This window comes from Microtus ochrogaster, unplaced genomic scaffold (genome assembly GCF_000317375.1).
Source record: "Microtus ochrogaster isolate Prairie Vole_2 unplaced genomic scaffold, MicOch1.0 UNK81, whole genome shotgun sequence".
In the NCBI taxonomy this organism is placed as follows: domain Eukaryota; kingdom Metazoa; phylum Chordata; class Mammalia; order Rodentia; family Cricetidae; genus Microtus; species Microtus ochrogaster.
In genome coordinates this window covers 191,500-212,533 of record NW_004949179.1, presented here as the reverse complement: position 1 = coordinate 212,533, position 21,034 = coordinate 191,500, and the positions used below count along the sequence as shown (strand labels likewise).

Below are 21,034 nucleotides of genomic sequence, written 5' to 3'. Positions count from 1 at the left end.
GGTAGTTCTCTGGTCCTAGGGACACTGAAGCCCCTTCCTCAGGTTTTCTGGTCCTAGGGACACTGAAGCCCCTTCCTCAGGTAGTTCTCTGGTCCCTCCTGGCACGTCTGTGTCATCAGACATGGTGTCTTAGGCTTGTCGTTCAAGCACTCAGGAAGTCAAGGCAGGAAGACAGCTGAGAGTTAGAAGTTAGTCTGAGCTACACAGTGAGTTAGATGGCTTGAGGTATGTTGTGAGATCCTGTGTCTTAGAAGATAAAATAAAATGATGGGTGGGGAGGCAGGTAGAAAGAAAAGGCTTACACAAGCCAGAGATCGCTCTAGGTTCTTGAAGAGGGGGACAGTAGAAGGACATCGGCGGAAGGGAACATTAGTGAGACTCCAGAAAGAGGCAGAAGCCAGGCAGTACAGCTCTAATCCCAGCACATAGGATTCACAGGCAAGATGGATGCAGCAACGGAAGGCCTAGGCCGCACAATTCCCTGCCTCAAAAAAAAAAAAAAAAAAAGGTATGGGGCACAGAATAGGAATGAGATGGGGTCAAGGGATTCCATGTTGAAGGATTCTCACCAACTCTGTGCCATGATAGATAGATAATTCCAGGACACAGGGACAGATTGCTTGAATGACCTTGGCAACCTTAGAGTGGAAAGGCACACCCTGTTATCACATACTTCCTCCACATTAATGGAGGCAGGTGAGCCCTCAGAGGCTGCTCAAAACTCCCAAGGAATCAGCTTCAATTACCAGCACTTGGGAGGTGGAGTCAGAAGGATCAAGGCCATCCTCAGCTACACAGTGAGTTCAAGGCCAACCTAGGCTACCCAAGATCCTGTTTCAAAAAACAAAAAGCAAACTGGCCTCAGAAAGACAGCATACCTATAGTCCAGCCTGCATCAGTGGGTGGTGTAACCTAGGACAGCTCTCGCCTCTTCTACCCTGAACACCGACAGCACCACGTAGGAAGAAACAGTCCACAGGACATATCAGAGGTATACAGAAAAAATACAAAACGTGTTTAAAACAAAAATAAGTAAAACCTGAGATGTTTGATAGCCAGACTGCCATGCCCCTTTGGATGATCTCCCAGGTGCACAGAGATGACCCCAAATCCCTGTGTTCTGAGGCAGGCAGATCTGTGGCCTGGGGAGTATTGAAAGCCATGCATCTGCTGGGCTGGACTGAGTCAGGGAAACTGCTAGAGGCTGTGGGGTGATACTTTTGCTGCCCCATCTTCTGCCTCAGTCCAAGGAAGCTAAAGGGTGGAGTCCATCGGTGGGCAGCCGTTCTCAGGAAGCATGATCCGGGTGCTGGCGCCCGTCTGGGTAGAAGATGAGTATCGGGAAGATTTGTGGTTGGACCAGTGGAGGAACACGCAGCAGAGGAGGCGGCGAAAGGTCCGGCGCATCTCAGCATCTCGGCAGGAGTACACCACTGCGTTGACCAGTGAGTTGGCCTCAGCCAGGAGCAGGAAGTACTTCTCCACAACCAAGACATTGCAGGATTTACAGTCCAGACCGTCCAGGAGTAGCACCACTTGGCCTGGCGTCCAGCACACCACAAATGCCCCTGCAGGACAGAGACTGGGAGTGAGGGGTGGAGGTTGACAATGGGCCACCAGGAGACTTGTCTGAACCATCCCTGTGCTAAAGCAGTGACCAACTGTGTGGCACATACCACACAAGCTCCTTATAGGGGCAGAACTGCCAGGAGGGGATAGACACCTTTCTCCAATTTGCCTGTCAGAGGAACACCTGTCCGAACTGGGACAAGGAGCCCATGGCCCTTCAACCTTCTATAGGAGATTTGTTCACTAAAGAATGAGACAGGCTGGTTACAGGGTAGTGGGCCAGGAATCACTGGAGAGACTCAGTCCTCAACCAGAAATAGATTTCCTTCTATACTAAAAGCCCAAAAGAGGGACTTATTGCTAAGACTGAGGACCCAAATCAAATCCCAGGGCCCATGTGGAGTAAGGAGAAAACCAATTCCCAGACATTGTCCTCAGACCTCTGCAGATGAACTAAAGTGCATTATACACACATCTGTGCACACATGCACAAAATACATTTTTAAAAAATTATTTACATGTGTGTGTACACGTGTATGAGTGTAAGCCACATGCATGTGGGTGATGTCTGGAGGCTAGAAAAGGGCATCAGATCCCTTGGAGTTACAGATGGTTATAGGCTGCCTAATGAGGGTATTAGGAATTGAACATGGGTCCTGGGAAGAACAGGAAGTGTTCTTACTCACCAAGTCATTTTCTAGCTCCCCGAAAAGAATAAACTCCCAAGGGGAGCCAGGTGTAAGGGCATACACTCATCTACTCAGGGAAAAAGATGCAGGAACGTCAGTGCTTCAAGGCCTGTCTGTCTTAGTTAAAACCCGGACTTCATGAAACCCTGCATTAAAAAAGTAACCAAGCCGGGCCATGGTGGCGCGGGCCTTTAATCCCAGCACTGGGGGGCAGAGGCAGCCACCTATGATCTCTGTGAGTTTGAGGCCAGCCTGGTTTAAGAGTGAGTTCCAGGACACCATGGCTATGTAGAGAGACCCTGCCTCAAAAAACAAAAACCTAAACCATGAGCTAGGTGTGGTGGTGCATGCCTCTGATCTCAGTATTCGGAAGGCAGAGGCAGGTAGGTGGCTCTCTATGAATTCAAGGCAAGCCTGGTCTACATAATGAGCTCCAGGTTAGCCAAGTCTACACAGTAAGACCCTACTTCAAAAGAAAACCAAATTAATAAATAAGCAGAAACAACAACCAGGGCTGGAGAGACATGGCTCAATGGGGAAGAGCAGGTACCTAAATCCAGTTCCCAACAGCGACTTCAGGCACTTCGAAACTGCCTGCAATTTCAGCTCCAAGGATATTTCTAGCCTCCACGTGCACCTGCACACATGTAAATGAGCCCAGACACATCTCACAGTCACATACACACACACACACACACACACACACACACACACACACACACACACACACACAAATAAATCTAAAACAAAACAAAATGAGCAGTTCATTCCCAGTACTCAGGAGACAGAGACAGGCAGATATCCTGTGAGTTCGAGGCCAGCCTGGTCTATACAGTGAATTCCAGGACAGTCAAGGGTACTTTGAAAAAACAAACAAACAACCACAAACAAACACAAAAACAGGGCTGAGGATACCAATCAGTTGGTGGTACTTGAAATCAGGTGTGGAGTCCACCCTACCATCTGGGAGATGAAGGCAAGAGAAACACAAGTTCAAAATCATCTTCTATTCCTATATAATTTGAAGCCAGCCTGAGCCACATGAGACTGCCTCAAACACAGTAAAACAAACAGGACCTCTAAACAATTTCCTTGGGAACATGAAAACTGGAGGTTGGCTTGTCCTCCTCTGTGCAGGCTAGCTGAAGGGTCATCTTTCCTCTTTGGAGGCTCTGCCTGGTTCTGCCATGGGGTTTCATCTTTTCCTTTCCCCTGCATGGAGGATACCACCTCCCTGGAGAATGCCCCCTCCCTGCCTGTAATATCAGGTCATTTCCTCAGTTTCCCAAGGCCGTGTGGAGGCTAGATCCCTGAAGCTGCTGTCCGAGCACCTTACCCAGGATGATGACAACAGTCTTGACTAGGCTGAGCGTCGTCTCTCGGTAGCGGGGATGGCAGCTGACATGCTCTGCCATGCGCTCTACCCGTCTACGCACATAGAAGAAAATGCGTGTGTAGACAGCTACCATAAGCAGGAAGACCAGAAGGCTGGACAGGGCCCACACAGCCAGGTAAGAGCGGCTGAACAGGGGCACCATTCGTGAACAACTATCCAAGTCACAGAGGCAGTGCCAGAAGTGTGCAGGTAGCAACCCCAGGCCCAGTGCAGCCACCCACACACCCACGATAAGTGTGACCACACGGGCCCGGGGTAGGCGGCTGTGTAGCTGAACGGCCATCACACTACGGTGCCGTTCTACAGCGATGGCCAGCAGTGTGGCCACTGATGCCGTCAAGCTGGTGTCCAGCAGACCCTGTCGCAGGAACCAGCCTCTGATGGAGAGCCGGGCAGTTCGTGGGCCAGTATGGAACATGAGGAAGAGGTAGGCCATGCCGGCGAAGAGGTCAGCAGCAGCCAAGTTGCCAAGCAAGTAGTATATGGGCTGGTGGAAGCGCCGGTTGGAGGCAATGGCCGCAATAACCAGCAGATTGGTGAGCAACACCAGTACACTGACTGTCAGCCCCAGAGCCACCACTACCACATCCTTGGGGCGCCAATGAAGGCTGAGCTCCTTGCCACTGTTATTATAGAAAAAGCCGATGGTCTCATTGTAGTAGCACTGACCCATCATGAGCACCTGTGGATATGGAAAGAGAGAGGTCAGTGCACGTGGCCCCTGGTGGAGGAGGCATCAACAGGCAGTGGCCAAAGACAACCCACAGACTCAGAGGCCCTCTGAGCAAGGTGTCTGTGGTAAGAGCCAGAGTGACCTAAAAAACACAAGCTCTGTTTATCTACTCAGAAAGCAGGGTCTCACTGCACACGTCCCACCCTGGGAGACCAGGCTGGCCTCAAAATTAAGAGACCCATTCGCTTCTGCTGAATGTTGCCACAATTTTTAAAAGGATCTCTGTCTGATAGGTAGGGTTTGTTTGCTTGTTTTTGCTTTTTTTTAAATCTGAAGAAGCATTGTGATCTATCTACATTGTAATTCGGGGCCTCTTGCCACCAATCTGCGACCAGATTGGACATCTGTGGTTTCCGAGTCACCGGTGTGGGAGGGTTGGCTGGGGCAGCCTGAAGATCACACTGGTGCCAGGGTCCTCGCACAGTGCAGAGGCCAGGGGGAGTGTGCACACCACAGCAAGGTTCCTAGTCAGAACCCGGAGGGCAGTGCCAAGGCGCAGAGGTGACAGAGTGAGCAGAGGAGACAGAGAGACTGCACCAGAAGTTGAGTTACGGGCAGGATTCCGCGCAAGAGCTCTGGAACCAGGCCATTCCCGGGTGGGACGGAAGGCCGAGAGGCCTCCGGGACAAAAGAAGGTGTTTTGCAGAAGACCCTGGACTAGAGGAAGGGCTGTGGAGAAGGGGTACGCCTCACTCTCTCTGGAAGCCTGCACCCACCCTGGTCCAGTTGGTACTGGTCTTACCTGGGCTTCCAGTCAAGCGGCAGACGGGGCAGGCTCGTGGGGTGTCGAGGTGGGACTGAGATCCATGACCCTGCGATGGGGCGGTTGCGCAGCTGCCGCGTCCGGTGTGCTTAAGAAGCCCCAGGCCGAGCAGGCAGGAGAGGCGGGGCCCAAGGCCACGCCCCTACCTGCCCCAGCTCTTGGGCCCTGGGGGAGTGTCCCGCCCCCTGGAGCGTACCACCCCCACGTCGAAAGAATGGTGTGCTGAAAAACTGCAGTAGTCCCAACTCCTCCCCACAGCCCCGTTTTCCCACGTGGGACACCCCTTTCACTCCGTCCTCTGCACACCTCACGTGTTTGCCCTTTCGCGCCTTTGAGGTTGAGTCACCTGGCAGCTGGAAAGATCGGCAGCTGAGGCCTCTGGGGCGCCCCCCTGATCCTGTCCAATCCTGTACCGAGCTGCAAGCCCCGCCCCACCTCACCCTGCCGTGGTCAAGCTCCGTGCTGGACCCCCGCCCCACTGAAGGCGCGCCACCAGCACACGCCCTGTACGCCACCCTGACTTCCCGTGGTCTCCCCTCAGCCTGTGCTGGCTCTGACCTGGAGCCTCCTCCCCTGGCCTCCCCCGTCCGCAGCACACAGCCTCATTGTCTCAATTATCTACAACCGGGTTGTATTTGATTAGGTAGAACCGGATCAGGAACACAGAGCTCTGGCAGGGCCTTAGTGACTCATGTGGGGCTCCAGGCCCTGCGCTAATTGCCTGTGGGGTTTCGCAGGGTGGTTTTTAGAAGTCTTGGTTCATCAAGTCAGTAATAAAGGGGTAAAAGAAGCTGCTCTTATTGGTGCCCTTTTCTTTGTCAGCCTTCCCTGGCAAAGACAGTTGTGTAAGAAGACCACAGGATTGTTTTTTACCTTTTTAAAAACAGTCTGTCCTAGAACTAACTCTACAGACCATGCTGGCCTCCAACTCAGAGATCTGCCTGCCTCTGCCTCCTGAGTGCTGGGACTAAAGGCGTGTGCCACCACTGCTCGGCAGACTTTTTTTTAAATTAAAATGTAATTTTATTTGTGTATGTACATGTTTATGGACAGAAGGCAGATAATTTGCAATAATTGGTTCTCTCCTACTACCAAGTGGGTCAGGCTTTGCAGCAAGCACTGTTAGCATCGTTGTATTCAACCAGGACGTGGCTTTATTCGGAGGTTATAAGAATCCAAATCGGAGGAGGGAATTTCTGTAAGTTCTATAACAACCTGGTTTACATAGGAAGTTCCAGACCAGCCAGAGCTACAATGGACCCCGTCTCAAAACAAACAAACAAACAAACAAACAAACAAACCCAGAAAGACAAAAGCAGGAGAGAGGGCTAAACTCCACCCACCTACTCATGTAGAATCTGTCAAGGAGGCAAGTGGTACTAGGGCCAGGAGCTATTATGATCAGAGTAGTCAGACATCTGTCTTGGAGGTCAGAGACTGGGGTAACCCCAAGGATCTTCGGACCTGTATTGACCACTGAATACTGATTCAACTGAGTCATTGATCCTGATTCGCCTGTGCACCTGTGTTGTCTGGCCGTTTTAACCTCCTCTGGCCGGGAGATGGTGAGGACTTCCCAAGATGGGTGGTCTTCCTTACCCAACTCTCTGGTAACCTGTCTCTCCCCACACCCCACTAAATTGGTTACCAGGTGGGGCAGGAAGAGAGACATATGGGGTCATCAGCTCAGTCCTGAGTCTCCTGGGATGGTGGGTGGTCAGAGATGTTCCTCAGATCCTTCAGGCTCAGTGTCAGAACAACAGGTAGCCCTGGACATAGCCTCAGTGTCCAGCTTGGAGAGTAGCCGGGCTGTCTCCTGGGTGATCTCAAAGTGCTTGGGCAGAGGGTTTCGGCGCAGGGGGCTGCCTTCAGGGGAGGCAGCAGCAGGGCCCAGGCTTCGTCCCCTCAAACTACCTCGGTGCACTGTTGAAACAGTAACAGGGGTCTCCTCACACAGTTTGGAAGCTACCAGAGCCAAGCTGGACAGTTGATGAGTGACTGGTCGTACACCTCCCCGTGAATACTTCACTGGCTGCCGACTGAAGTGGCCCCGGGATTGTGTTCCCAGGAGCAAGTCGTCAGGGTTGTGGCTGGACCCTGTGGAAAGATGAATGTTAAGCATCCCCAAGTTCTCAGGATGCACCTCCAGGAGTGACCGGTCAGCCAAGCAACCCTAAGGGAAAGAGAGCTCTCCAGGACACTCACCTTCTCCTGCCCCATCTCTGGTGTTTTCCACCTCCTTCTCTTCCCTTTGGTCCCTCTGCAGAGTTGCAATCTGCAGGAAGAAACCCAGAATGTGACTCCTAACAGTAAAGCCCTGTTTGGGGTTTTGTGGGGGTGGCTCAGTGCATCAGAGGATTTGCTGTGCACGCATGAGGAGCCAAGTTTGAATTTCTGGCATCTTTGTAAAAAGCCAGGCATGACTGGGAGTGCTTGTAACTACTATATTATGGGGTGGAGACAGGCGTCCTGGGTGCTGAAATAGCACGCTGCAAGTTCAGTGAGTGACCCTGTCTCAATGCACACTGTCCATAGCCAGTGCTCATCTGTCACTCACACCCTGCGCTCGGCAGCTAACAGAGCCGTCTGACTAACCTTCTTTTCTAGTGCTGGGATCCAAATCCAAAACCTCACACATGCTAGACGATCACTTTGTCACCGAGATTCATTTGCAACCTGGTCCTTGCTCCATTCTTGTTTCCTTTACCCACTCTTCACAATCCAGGACTGCACATAGCACACACGCTCCCACCTCAAGACCCCAAGGCCTTTTCCCAGCTGGTCCCACTACCTGTACGTTTTCCCCAGACTTGCCCATGCCTCTTCCTATCCCTATGCCATGCACTCAAAGCACTAAGGCAGGAAGATCACAGAGAAAGACCCTATCTCAAAATCAAACAAAACAATACAATATAAAGGCAAGTGTGCTGGGGCTGGAGAGATAGCTCAGAGGTTAGAGCATTGGCTGCTTGCCCAGAGAATCCAGGTTCAATATCCAGCACCTACATGATAGCTCAAAACTGTCTGTGACTGCAGTTCCAGGGGACCTGACATCCTTACAGACACACATCCTGGAAAAAAAAAACCCACCACCAATGTGTATGTATATATATACATATATATATATATGTATATATGTATATATATAACAGTGTGTCATCTCAGCTTCTCAGCTTCTACTCAATAGGCCTAAGCAGGAGGGCCATTAAACTGGCTTACAGTGTGAGTTCAAGGACAATCTGGCATTTTAAGGAGACTCTGCCACAAAATAAACACTAAAAGGAGGTTCAGGATGAAAAGGCCTCTGTCACCAAGCTTGGCAATTTCCATTTCCAGGACCTCCATGCTAGAAGAGAACTGACTTTTTCTCTGACTTCCATGTGACACCCCCTCAATACATAAATTAATTAATTAAAAATGTAACAAAAGCAATTTGGGCTGGAGAGATGTTATGGTACTTGAACCTGAAGAATTCCATCCCCAGGTCCCATGAAGGATAGGCTGTCCTCTGGCTTTCATGCTCATGCCATGACATGTGTGTGGCTACTCACTCAACAAACAAACAAACAAACAAACAAATGCTTTTGAAAAATGCAAACAAAATTAAAGAGAGCTAGGAGGACTTAGTGATAAGCACACATTTAACGCACACCAGGCACTGTGTCGAGTTGTGCAAAAGAAGGGGGGTATTAAACACAGACAAGGCCATCCCCACATCTGTGGGATAAGCAGACTTCTACCTCAGAAGGTGTGACCTCCAGACACTTCTCCGGGGCACTGTGGAGTTTGGGATCTGGGCTGCAGTCTGAGGCTATGGTCAGGGGTTGTATGTCTTGGGCAAGAAGTGGGGCTGGGTGCTGGGGACTGGATTCGAGGAGTGTGGGAGCCAGGCCAGGATCTTGGGTCAGGGGCTCCGAGGCCAGAGGGAGCTCATCCATTCCAAAGATCTGCTCATAGTGCACAATGAGGAATTCAACAAGCTGAGCCTGGTGACTGGAGTCCAGCAGACAGGCCGCAGGGCTGACTCCGGGGGCCCTGGGTCCATCTGGTGGCCGCAGCAGCGTAGGCCCAAATACAATTCCCAAGTTGTTGGCAGACATCTTGTTTTCTTCAAAATGAGCAGCCACCCTGCGAATGGTGGGGAGAAGGGTCAACCTTGAAGTTGAAGCGAATGGCAGGACCATGTGAGCCAGGCCACAGGAAAGCAGTGTCTGGTCACTGAGACCGTGTCAGGGTCAGGTGTGTGTGTCCAGGGCTCTGGGCTCGGAAGAAATATGAAAGGTCAGAGGTTAATATGAGCCACACAGGTAAGCAGTTATGTTTCTAGGGAAAGAGGGCCATGATTCAAAGCCTAGGGACCCATGCACACCTGAACAGATGGGCCACCAGGTGCCGCACAGTGCTGTAGTTAGAGGGAGGCAGCTGTACCAAGAGGGTCCTCAGCGAGCGGATAATCTCAGGGCTGGGGCTGGGGGTTCCAGGGTCGTCCCCGGGGTCTGCATGCAAGGTCTTTGCCAGAGAGATGAAGGCGTCGTAAAGGTGGAAGGGGACCACGGGATCAGTGAGCTGGTGGGGACAGGAGTGGGGATGGGCTGCCGAGGGTCCTGAGCCAGAGGCTGCGTGATTCTTGCCCACCACCTCAGGCCTAGAGCCACCTACCTCTTGAAGAAATCGCTTGAGGACACTGGTGATATCATGAGGAGAGTTTCCCGACAGTTCAACCAGCACTCGGCCATTCTCAAAGGCCTGGCACAGCCGTTCCACACGCACTCGAGACCCACTGACCCGATAGATACCCTGCAGGCCCAGGGCGCGATGCTCTATCTCAGCTGTGCACCGGGTAACCACAAAGGGCACCTCCTCAGGGAAGTCTCTGGGGAGTTGTAGGAAGTCAACTCCAAAGAGAGGCATCCGGGCTGGAAGCCGTCGGTGTCCACAAAGGATGAGGAGGGTCTCCAGACAGCGCTTGTGACAGGTCAAAAAGCACTGGGGGGAGGGGGGAATGTCACAGGGTTAGGAGTTCAGCTGGGGGCAAGAAGGCTATTAGGAAGGGAGCAGGGGATGAGGAGGTTATCAGGAAAGCCAGGGAGTGGAGAATGGTAAGAGATGCTCAACCTGACCAGTGAAAGTAGGTAAAGTGCTCACTGCCAAGCCCGATGACCATCTTCAGGACTCACAAGCAGGAAGGAAAGAGATGGCTCCTTTAAAGTATCCTCTATCACCCCCACACCATGGCACTCATGCACACACACTCACACACACACGACAAAAAACAAACATTGAGACTAAGATAGGACATCAGACAAAGGCAGGTCCTAGAGCAGGGCTGCAGGGATCTGGGTCAGTGTGTCTGGTGAAAGTCAGCAGAGGTCATTAGGTCTGCAGTCGAGGTCACACCTCTTCACACTCTGTCCCGCTGACCATGAAGGCTTCACATTCTCTGCACTTGGCTGGACCACGCAACCGCCGTAGCCGGTGGGTCTGAGCAGCTGTGGACAGTGTCCACTTCCTGAAGGGGCTGCCTAGTCCATTCTCCATCCCATCCCCCAGATCTGCAAGGAGGGAGTCAGGGCTGTCAGGGCCACCCTCTTGTCCCTGTAAGCTCACCTGCCCACCTAGGTCAGCCTTACCAGGGTCTCGTTCCTCAAAGTCATCAGAGGACTCCGTGCTTATAGACGACACCTTCACAAGCCGCCGAGTAGCGGCACCTGGGGTCAGAGGACACAGAGGTAGGTCTAAGGAGACAGGTTTGGTTTCCAGGACTTCCAAAAACACCCAGAGAGATCTTTGAGAGAAAGGGTCAGAGGCCAGAGGTCACGTCCAGGAATGGGCCAGGCCCTTGTCTGGTGGATTAGAGGAAACTTGCACCAAGACAGTGGGCCAACACTGGAGGATCAGGGTATAGATCGAAGGGTAGGTCAGAGGCCAAGAGGTAGGTTGGAGATTAAGTCGGTGCTTGGCTAGGAGCTGGAGGACAGGTGGGAGGTGGAAGGGTATAGGTGTGTGGGGGGAGGGGAGGGCCAGGTCCTACCCTCACCTGGGCTGGAAGTAGGGGAATCCAGGGACTGGGATTCACTGTCCACATCACTGACTGGAGTGGGGCCTGGCATCCCTAGGTGAGAACCGGGCAATCAGGCTGGGCAAATCCAGGCCTTATACCCACCAGGCCTCCTTGAACTTACCTTGGCTGCCTGAGCTGGTATCGTCCCAAGGGCCAGGCTCAGAGTAACCCTCCTCCAGCCTGGCATGTGGAGGCCCCAAAAACTTCTTTTTTGTGTCCTGAGGGGAACTGGGAGAAAGAGATTTGAGGGTTTAATCTCCAGGAAGCTGGCCTGGTGACAGCAAGCAGGCATAGCATTTGGGTCAAGCATTTGCAAACTCTGGTATCCAGGACAATTTGAACCCCACACGGGCCCTAGCCCCAGCACTCTAAGACGGGGGTAGTTCATTAGAAGTCCCCCTGATCCTATAAGTACCCTTAACAAAAGTCATCGAGCCATTTCAAAGCAAGCAAGCAAACAAACAGAGGAAGGGCTGGAGAGGTGGCTCAGTGGCAATGAATGTTTGGCTGCTCTTACAGGACCCAAGCTCAGTTCCCAGCACCTGCATAGATGGCTCACAAATGCCTATAACTCCAGCTCCACAGGCCCTGATCCCCTCATCTGGTCTTTGAGGGCACCTGCATACAGGTAGCCTATTCACATACATCTAAATAAAAATAATTCTTTAATCGGGCAGTGCTAGTGAAGACGCAGAGGCAAGTGAATCTCTGTGAGTTCGAGGCCAGCCTGGTCTACAGAGGGAGATCGAGGACAGCCAGGGCTACACAGAGAAATCCTGTCTCATAAAATAAAACAAAAATCTGGAAGACATTAAAGAAATGGGGAATAGTTGGGAGAGTAAGGGATTCAGCTGGTGTGAAAGGGAGCAAGAGGGGGGTAACAGAGATGAACATAAAGTATACACACACACACACACTTATTAAAACCTGGCACGGGACTTGTGAGCTTACTCCAAGCCCAGCCCTAGAGCACACCTGTGTAGCACAGGCGTGAACTCCTGGAAGCAGAAGGCGGGAGATGGTGGTGGCGGGGCCTCAGGCTGCAGTGCCCGCACAAACTCCTGGTAGCACTGGCCAGGCTCAAAGGGCGCACAGCACTCAGCCAGAGCTGAGAAGGCTCGAGGTCCTCTCTCTGCCTGTGCCCCTCGCAGCTCAAACAGGCCCAGCGTCACCTGCAAGGATGGAGATAAGCATAACCTAAGAGGACTGAACCTAGATTCCTGGCGTGGGGGGTAGCCTAACCTTTACGAACAAGTATGAGCAGGGTTTGAGGACAGGACCTGTCCCTCATAAGGATGAGGGACAGAGGAAAGGAGTATTTACTGGTGTCCAAGTGCACTGAACCACGAGTGACATGGGGCCGGGTCTTACCCGCCTAAGTACTTCGTCTCCTTGCAACACCAGTTTGCGTACATGTGACACTATCCGCCGCTTGGTGGTTTCCAGATCCTGCTGGCGTGTATTGGCCTCCCGGATGCAGGCCTGGTACAAAGCCTCTGCCTCCTGTGCCTGGGGAAACCAAGGTAGAGACAGTTTAAATGGACTAGAGTTGGGGAGAGAAGAGTATCCAGGCATTAGGGGTTCTTGGTACTGTGTCTCCACCTTGGCCTGTGCCTCCTCTCGGGAGCGTCGTCTGCGCTCCTGCTGCTTGCTGGATCCGGGAGATGCCTGGGGAGGAGGATCCTCAGGGGACCCCTGGGAACGTGCCCAAAGGTCCTCTCTGCGTTGAATGTACTGGAGCCGGGTGCGCCGTAGTGCCTGCACCGCCTCATTCTTGGGGGCAATAAGAGGACCATAAGTCCTCTGTCTGCGGTCTGCAGAGGCCTCCACTCTTTGATGGACGGCCCACTACGAAGGGCCTTACCATGCGTTTCTGCTCCTTCAGCCACTGCTCCTTGAATTCCTTTCTCCACTTCTCAATTTCCATCCTTTTGGCTGCTAAAGGCTGCAGAGTGGAGGATGGGCATGGGGAAGCAACTCTAGCGCTCTCATTGGTTGTCTCCTGCTCCACGGCCTTGCATGTGCTCTGCCCTTAGACACCACTACCCATACCCCAGACTTAAACTCTTTTCAATACCCCTAAGCCCATGTACATGAGCAGAAAGTCTTGTGATCACCCCAGACATCCTGAGGTCTTAGTGCCAAGAAACAGCAGCCTGACACCCCTATTGGTGTATTCTATTTTCAACTTTTTCAGTTTTATTTTTGATTACTTTAAAATGTGTGAATGTGTGCAGGCTTGTGCACACGAGTGTGGGTGCCTATGGAGGCTTGAGGTGTCAGATCCCCATGTAGTGGGACTTACAGGTGGTTGTGGACTGCCACTCGTGGGTTCTAGGAAGCAAACTCAGTTCCTCTGCAAGAGCAGTATGTGCTCTTAACCACTGGTGGCAAGTATCTTCACCTGCTGAGCCAATTCCATGGGTTCCCTGTCTGTTTTTTTTTTTTTTTCTTTTACTACTGGGGATTTGAATCATGGTCTTGCATGTGTTAGCTAAGTAGTCTACTGTTGTGCTATATCTCCAGCCCTCCTTTTTTAAAAATCTATTTATTATTATTATTCTATGTGTATGATGTGCATATGTGAACATACATGCTATGGCATGTGTGTGTGGAGACAGGATAGCATTATGAAGTTGGATCTATCCTTCTACCTTTATATGGGTTTCAGAAATTGAACTCGGGTCCTTCTGAGCCATCTCACTGGTCCTGGTCTTACTATGAGGCCTTGGCTGACCACCACCTCAGAGATCCACCTGCTTCAGCCTCCCCTATGTTGAAACTGAAGGTACATGTCACCATGCCAGGCTTGAAATCAGTATTTCTTTTTTGTTTTGTATGACCAAAACAGAGTTTCACATATAGTTCAGGGTTTTCTAGAACTCACTATGTAGATCAGGATGGCCTCAAATTCAAAGATCTACCTACCTTTGCCTCTTAAGTACTGGGATTAAAGGCATGCAGGCCCCATAGAACCAGTATTTCTAAGTTGAAGAATCTTAAGCTTTGGGGCTGGGAATGTAGCTCTACTGGTAGATACTTCCCTAGGACACTCACATCGTCCCTCCTCTCAGATAAAAGCACCATTTTGTGTGTGTATGTGTATGTTGCCGTCTCATAGGAAGCTGGGTTTGAATCTCAGTGTGGGAACTTTTGACAAGATCCTGAGCATCTCTGAGCTCCAGCTTCCTCCTGAGTGGCAGTTGCAGGGAGGGGATGATTACCTGGTAGTAGTCTCTCTTCTGCTGGGCCAGCGTTTCCACGGCCAGGGCTCCCAGGCTGAGATCATGCTCCAGAAACAGGGTGTAGATGTACTGGAGTGGCATTTGGCTCTGGGCGGAGTGCAGGGCTCGTTCAGGAACAGAGGACCTGGGGGCTCTAGGGAAGGGTACCTGCTGGAGAATGGACACCTTGCCGGCCTCAGCGATCTTCATGACACTCTTAGCAAACTCCAGCTCTACGGGGAGGAGAGACAGAGGGGGATCTATAGGCAGCTGAGGTTTGGGTCCTGCTTGTCATCAGGGGCTGGGAAGAAAGAAGTCTCACCGTAGCTGGCCCTCTTGTCTGTCCAGGCCAGCAACTCCTTGGCATAGCGGCTCCATGCCTTGGCATACTCCAAGGCAGCATCCACGCCACCGTTCGTCCGAGTGAGTCGCAAATCTAGTTCTTCCTCTGGGACAAATAGGGAAACCCCCGAGCCCAGCCCTCTGTGGAAGCCTTCCCTGGACCCTGAGCCCAGCCCTCTGTGGAAGCCTTCCCTGGACCCTGAGACCAGCCCCATGACTTTGATTCCACACTTTCATGGACCCCTCCTAAAGCCCCTTTTGGGATCATAATTTACAGTACCGTAATTTACAGATTTTCTACTCAAGACTGGAGAATCCTTTAGGATAGGGGAATTGTGGGCTCTGCCCTGTCCCCTAAATCTGGCACAGAACAGGGTCTGTGATGCCTTGGTGAAGGAATGACCTCTGTTATCCCCCCCCCCATCCTTGCCTGAAATCCTCCCCTACCTGTGAGGGGTACGGGACCCTCTGGGGAGGGATCACTCCATCTGGCTTCACTGCTCTGGGGTTAAGAGGATGAGAGACAGCACTCAGAATCAAGCAAGACAGGGGTCTGCCTAACTGAGGCCCCCAATCCTGTCCCCTATCTCCTTGCTCACCACCGTGGCTGTGGCGGTCTTGTCTGGCTCCAGGTCCTGTCTGAGTACAAGGTCTCCAGCCAAGGGGTCGAAAGCCCTGGGGGTGGGGGTGGGGAAGGGTAAGGAATGAGGAAGCCATTTCTGCCCCAGACTGTCCTTTATTGGGGAAAAATCCTGGACAGTTGAGGGAGAAGGGAGAGATCTAGTCTCTAATATTATCTGTGATTTAGAAGGTGTGATCTGAGGATTTAGGGGAGCTAAGTGAGGCTGTGGTTGGTATTCAGGCAGGCCTTCAGCTCACTCTGCTGCCAGCCTGGTTCTCAGCCTCCACTTCCCAAGTGTGGGATTTACAAGGACATACCACCTTGGTTGGTTTGCGCAGCCCTATGGATGGAATGCAGGCCATATTTATGCCAAACATTCTATCAACACAACCCCTTTCCGCATCTTTCCTTTTGTGGCACAGGCAGTACGACATGGTGGTGCCTTATGAATGCTATGAACCTGTTCCACTACTCAGCCACATCTTCAGGCGAGAGCTTTTCTTAAAAACAAGTCTTGAGAAAGACTTTGAAGGGCCTTAGGTAATTTAGGGGCTCACAGAGTGGGATTATAGTTATTTCAACTTTTTTTTTTTTCTTTTGTTTTTCAAGACAGAGTTTCTCTGTAGCTTTGGGACCTGTCCTGGAACTAGCTTTTGTAAACAAGAGCCTGGAACTCACAGAGATGCTCCTGTCTTTACCTCCCAAGTGCTGGAATTAAAGGGTTTTAAGGGTTCATGAGGCTATGTGTGTGTGGCGGGAGTTGTCTTAGGACTACTTTTAAGATATACCTGAAACACCTGTGTGTCTAGAATGCCAGAAGGCACACGTATTTGGGAGGGTTGGAAGCCAGTGTGTCCAGATGTGGGGTAACAGATAGTTAGGGAGCTTGGCGAGATGTGGTGACAGGCTCAGACTCACACGTTCCCCAACGATATCTCCAGGTTGTCCAGGCTCTGGAAGATGTCACTGTACCTCTTCCTGCCCTCAGGAGCTGGGGTCAGCTCTGGGGGAGAGAAGTGCAAGAAAACATGAACCAACCACTCACTGTCTCCCTCCCTCTACCCTCGGAGGCAGCAAAGCAATCACAGGCACCTCCATCACTCTCAAGCAGAGGTGGAAGGAAGAGGGAGAAAGCGAGATAGAAACAGAGACCTAAGTGAGTTTTGGTCTAAGACTAGTGTGGGATGGGACAGTGAGCTTCAGAGGGGTTGTTTTAGACCAGACAGATGGGCCCCGGCAAAATCAGAGAAGCGGTTGCTCACAGTCACAGAGACACCACACAGGCAGGGACCCATAGGCAAAGCAAGAATACAGATGCAGCGGCCACGTGAGTGAATGACGGAGTAGAGGAGCCACAGGGACCCCAGGGCAGACAGATGGGATCGCACGTGGGACGCACAGGCACTTAGCCTGCGGCATAAACACACGCGAGTACAGCTGAAACCATGAGGAACAGGACTGAATGACACACACACACACACACACACAAAGACAGCTGGAAACAACCCAGACCTAGTCACAATTCTGCTGCCGCCACTCTCTTGCTTTATGCCCCCATCCCCGCCCGGGGTGCCCTGCAGGGATCCTGGCCCTGACACCCTGCCCCCATCCATAGTATAATAAGCAGAAGCGGCCACTTCCCGTTCCTGGGCCCCTTCCCCCCAGGCATCCGGGGTGCCGGCTCTGCAGGGCAATCGGAGGGTTGGGGCAGGAGTCGTGCGCCCTGTGCGCTTCAGGAGTCTCCAAGGTGCACAGACCTTTCCTGTCCTTCCCTTGCCAGGATTTCTTCCCCGGCTGTCAGGAGTGAGTGGGACTCCCTGGGTTAAGAGCTAAGGAGCGGTGGAGAGATGACCCCCCAGTTCCCACCCCCCTACCTGTCTCCGTAGCGTCCATGGTGAGACCCGGGGGCGGGGGTGGGGGTACTTGCTGCGGAGCCGAGACAGGGACAGGGCTGCGCCGCCAGGACCAGCCCCGATTTCCTGCCTCCTCCAGCCCAGTGGTGTCGCCCCGCCCAACCTCTGCCACGCCCCGAGATGACACGCCTCTCCAGGAAGCCGCCATCGGACTTCTGACTAGCCCCCACTGCTTCCTCCCAGGCTCTTCGTAACTGAGCCTCAGCTGGTCAAGGTGTCCCTTTCCTAGATTTCTGTTACCCAAAAGCCTGGGTTGCCCGCCCCAGAACCCTGCCCCGTTCAGTGACTAAACCGAGCTCCCGGTCCAGTCTTTTAGATTTAGGGCGCCCCCTGTGAAGAACTGATGTTATGAAGACTGCCTGAAGTCCCCAGCACCCTGTGGCTTTCATGGGTCAGGTTCCCTTTTTTGTTGAGGAGGGGAGGGAAAGGGGGGTCGCGAGGGGGCAGAGACACGTCTCACTATTTGGCTTGGCTGGCCTGAATTCCGTGTGTAAACCGGGTTAGTCTCAAGAATCGCCCTGCCTCGGCCAGTTCAGTGCTGGCATTAAATGTTTGGTTGGGTCAGGCTCTTGAGGTGGTTCCTTTTCAGTGCAGTCAGGTCTTGGGGACAGGTAGGGACACAAACACCTTGCACTGGGGCCTCCAAGAACTCACCTAGGCTCAGGAGTCCCCTACCTGCATGTGTTTTCCTTTGAAAGTAAGGAGACTATCCAGTGGGGGTCTAGGGCCCCAGCCAGTGGCAGCCGCATTTGTGATAGGAGATGGTGGCAAGGACCCTGAGTGGGATCTGCCACAGCACTGAGGAAGGCACACTGTTGCCTCTCCCAGGGCCTGGCATGTTATAAAAGCCCCACAAATCCAGGATGGGCACTCCACTAGAAAACCTGAGGTCACCAGTTCCAGGCTTGGCCTACAACTTGCCGAATGCCAACAGAGGGTGTCACTCTCCTCCCTCGGCTTGTGCTGATGGCAGGCCCTTCCTTGGTGACCACCTGGCTCCTCAATTCCCAGAGGCCCCATGTGGCACAGACAATTGGAGGCGGCTTCACAAAATTGCAGACGCTGATTTATTTCCCAAAGGTGCTAGCCTGGGCTGCTTCCACTAGCCTGGCCAGTGGTTGCACACAAGGGTCCCAGCTCAGTCTTCCAAGGTCAAGGCGGGGCTGCCTCACTGTGGAAATGGGAGCAGTGTTCCCTCCTGGAGCAATGGGGGGCAGTGCTCCTGTCCAGCGGCAGCCAGGGTGGGCAGTGGATACCAGCACCATCGTCTCAAGAAGGCACTTTCAGCTTCGGAGTCCCCAAAAAGAACTGTAGGACACGGTCAGCCAGGAGTGCCAGGCAGAAGTCCAGGGCCAGGACTTGGCCAATGATCAGCTTGAACTGTCAAGGAGGAGGCAGGTGAGCTGGGCCAGTGGCTGGGCTGAGCCAGTGGCCACTGCTCAGGGTCACTCACCTCCACAGGGATGTCCACGAGGCCAAACTGGCTGTTGAAGTCTGGTGAGGAGCCAAGGAGCAAGCCAATGATGGCCAGCAGTGACACTGCCAGGCTCCACACCAGGGGCTTGTTCTCAGGCAGGCTCTCCATGAATGGTGGGCCCTGTAATGAAAAAACAGCTGCCTAGGGAGGGCTGAGGAGAGAGGGGCAGGCTAGGTGGGAATGGGTAGGTATGTGGGGCCTCACCTTGTAGTTGATGGCAAAGGTAGCCATCTGCATGGCCATGGCCATGATGTACACAGTGCTGTTGACCAGGCTTGGCTCAAACTCCTTGTATAGGTCTACAAACTGTTCCTGCCTGCAGGGGCACGTGGGTGTCAGTATCCCTCTTCTGCTCAGGCCCCTCTGTGGCTTCCTGCTGCCCTGACACAGAGCCAGAGCCTGGTCAGCTGTCCCTCCCTCCTCTCCTCCTAGAACCACTTACTTCTCAGGGCTGCGTGCCTGGGCCTCACGGTACAGATAGACGAGGCTCAGAAAGTGGACAGAGAACTGCAGCATCACTGTGAGGATGGTGTATAGGTTGAAGATGTTGGGCAGGGGCCGCTCTCGGGACAGAGTCTTGAGAGGCTGTGGGGCAGGACTGACAGTCAGAGCCAGCTTACTCACTCAACAGGTAGTGAGATGACCTCCTGCCTCCTCAGGCATCTTGTTTCATCCTGATCTTGGGGCTGCCTATGCCCAAAATCATCTGTACTCCACGGTAGCAATGGAGGTCTGTTAGGAAACAGATTTACTCTCTACTCCCAAAATGGCAGGCAGAGCCTAGTGCCTATGGGTATCCCTAGTCCAGTCTGCTACCTTCCCACCTTATCAAGGAGGGAACTAAAATGTCTTCAGAAGACCCGGGGAACACGAGAGGATTTGCAAAGTGATTATGTGACCTATGCCTGGACTGAGGAAAGACAGTGGGGTCAGCATGACGGGAGTGTAGCCTAGGGGATAATCCCAGGCCTTCTTCTTTTACCTGCTATTAGGTGAGTAGCTCTAAATATGGCCTGAAATGTCTGGAAGACTAAGCCATGACAGACCTTTTGTTTCAAACTGCCCTGTGCAGCCTTTCTTCACCTTGACGGGAAGTTGACACATATACCCTCTGGCCACTGGAACCTCTATTTTGCCACATCAGTGACCAGCGTAGACTCCTGGTTGTGGCAGCGCCCTTTCCTCAGGAGGCTGCAGTGGCTGTCCCTGAAGCCTGTGACACACTTTCCCCTCACAGCACTGTGAGTTCTCTGCTTGCTCCAATTTATCACTTCCTTTGCCCTGGGGACTGTGACCTGCCTGAACCCCAGGCTCACAGACAGCAATATACGCTACGTGATATCACTGGCAGCCAGCCAGGCCTGCCACTGTGTGCATGTTCTATGCAGCCTAAGGGGCAGTCCTGCCTCTGGCTCTAGGTCTCTGCCTGTAACATGGGTTGAAAATTCCAAGAGCTCTTGAAATGCACTGTGGCCAGCCCTAGGTCCAGGGCCCACCTTGGAGCGGGAGATGAAGAGGAAGCAGCCGGCCAGCAGCAGCCCCTGCAGAGTAGCTTGGAAGTCGCTGAACTTGACACCCTCTAGGTAGAGGACACTTTGGCTATATGCCAGGATGAGAGCATTGAGGGCCAGGATCTTGAACATCTGCAGCGTCGTCACCAATGTGCAACGGCCCTGCTTGATGACGTGGCAGACTGTGGGGAAGGAGGGCATGAGTGGGCAGGGTGCTGGGTTGGGTGTGGCTCTGGGCACGATTGGGCAGGGCGCTGGGTGAGCATGGCTCCAGCAGGGGCAGAGCTAGGTGCTCAGGACTCACTGCATTGAATGGAGGACAGCTTGGAGGTGAAGGGTGCTGCAATGCTGGCATCCCCCAGCTTCACAATGGGGGTGCTCTCATCCTCCAGGTCCCGCAGCACCTGGCTCAGGCGGTCCTGTGGGGTGAGCAGCAGGGGTCAGCCCTGGCTAGCAAGGGTGATGGGCATTTCCAACCTGAACACTCACCCTGTTGGAGGTTGGTGGCTCCTCAGGGGACAGGAGTGCCGACCTCTGTTTGGTTGACTTGGAGGAGACTCTGGGGCCGCTGTTGCTTAGGACTGGGCTGTCCCTTGGCCGCCGTCGCCGTTCAACAACCCTTTCAGGGGCATTGGCCAGGAGTGCTACACCTGATAGGGTATCGGGAAGGAGTGATGGAGAGTGCTACACCTGATAGGGTATCGGGAAGGAGTGATGGAGAGTGCTACACCTGA

At 52.9% G+C, this 21,034-nt stretch overlaps 3 protein-coding genes across 7 annotated transcripts in view; all 3 read right to left on the bottom strand.

Moving 5' to 3' along the window:
* Positions 1-1,045: 1,045 nt before the first annotated feature.
* On the bottom strand, positions 1,046-4,329 carry Lpar2 (lysophosphatidic acid receptor 2). The gene is made up of 2 exons (XM_026777760.1): positions 3,595-4,329; positions 1,046-1,568 (listed from the first exon to the last, which is right to left on the bottom strand). The coding sequence occupies exons 1-2, from the start codon at positions 4,325-4,327 to the stop codon at positions 1,255-1,257; spliced, it is 1,047 nt and encodes a 348-aa protein (XP_026633561.1). The 5' UTR covers positions 4,328-4,329; the 3' UTR covers positions 1,046-1,254.
* Positions 4,330-6,186: 1,857 nt separating this feature from the next.
* On the bottom strand, positions 6,187-17,970 carry Gmip (GEM interacting protein). Of its 5 annotated transcripts, XM_026777708.1 has the most exons (19): positions 17,274-17,970; positions 16,318-16,402; positions 15,377-15,452; positions 15,225-15,279; positions 14,758-14,883; positions 14,436-14,668; positions 13,076-13,156; positions 12,814-12,984; positions 12,583-12,720; positions 12,187-12,383; positions 11,333-11,439; positions 11,188-11,262; positions 10,781-10,858; positions 10,548-10,702; positions 9,810-10,136; positions 9,520-9,716; positions 8,891-9,278; positions 7,356-7,425; positions 6,187-7,247 (listed from the first exon to the last, which is right to left on the bottom strand). In XM_026777708.1, exons 1-19 carry the CDS (start codon positions 17,458-17,460, stop codon positions 6,868-6,870), a joined length of 3,126 nt encoding a protein of 1,041 aa, XP_026633509.1. In that variant the 5' UTR covers positions 17,461-17,970; the 3' UTR covers positions 6,187-6,867. The 5 variants fall into 5 exon arrangements, with proteins under 5 accessions (XP_026633509.1, XP_026633507.1, XP_026633508.1 ...); XM_026777706.1 differs by having other exon boundaries at positions 9,520-10,136; XM_026777707.1 differs by having other exon boundaries at positions 9,520-10,136; positions 10,548-10,639.
* A 376-nt stretch (positions 17,971-18,346) lies between these two features.
* Atp13a1 (ATPase 13A1) overlaps positions 18,347-21,034 on the bottom strand; it is an 18,609-nt gene continuing 15,921 nt past the window's right edge. Inside the window, exons 20-26 of the mRNA XM_005370513.3 lie at positions 20,790-20,950; positions 20,605-20,719; positions 20,286-20,482; positions 19,232-19,374; positions 18,994-19,105; positions 18,766-18,909; positions 18,347-18,692 (exon numbers count right to left, since the gene is read on the bottom strand). Coding sequence (XP_005370570.1) covers positions 18,582-18,692; positions 18,766-18,909; positions 18,994-19,105; positions 19,232-19,374; positions 20,286-20,482; positions 20,605-20,719; positions 20,790-20,950 — 983 coding nt within the window. The 3' untranslated portion in view covers positions 18,347-18,581. The remainder of the gene's footprint in view (positions 18,693-18,765; positions 18,910-18,993; positions 19,106-19,231; positions 19,375-20,285; positions 20,483-20,604; positions 20,720-20,789; positions 20,951-21,034) is intronic.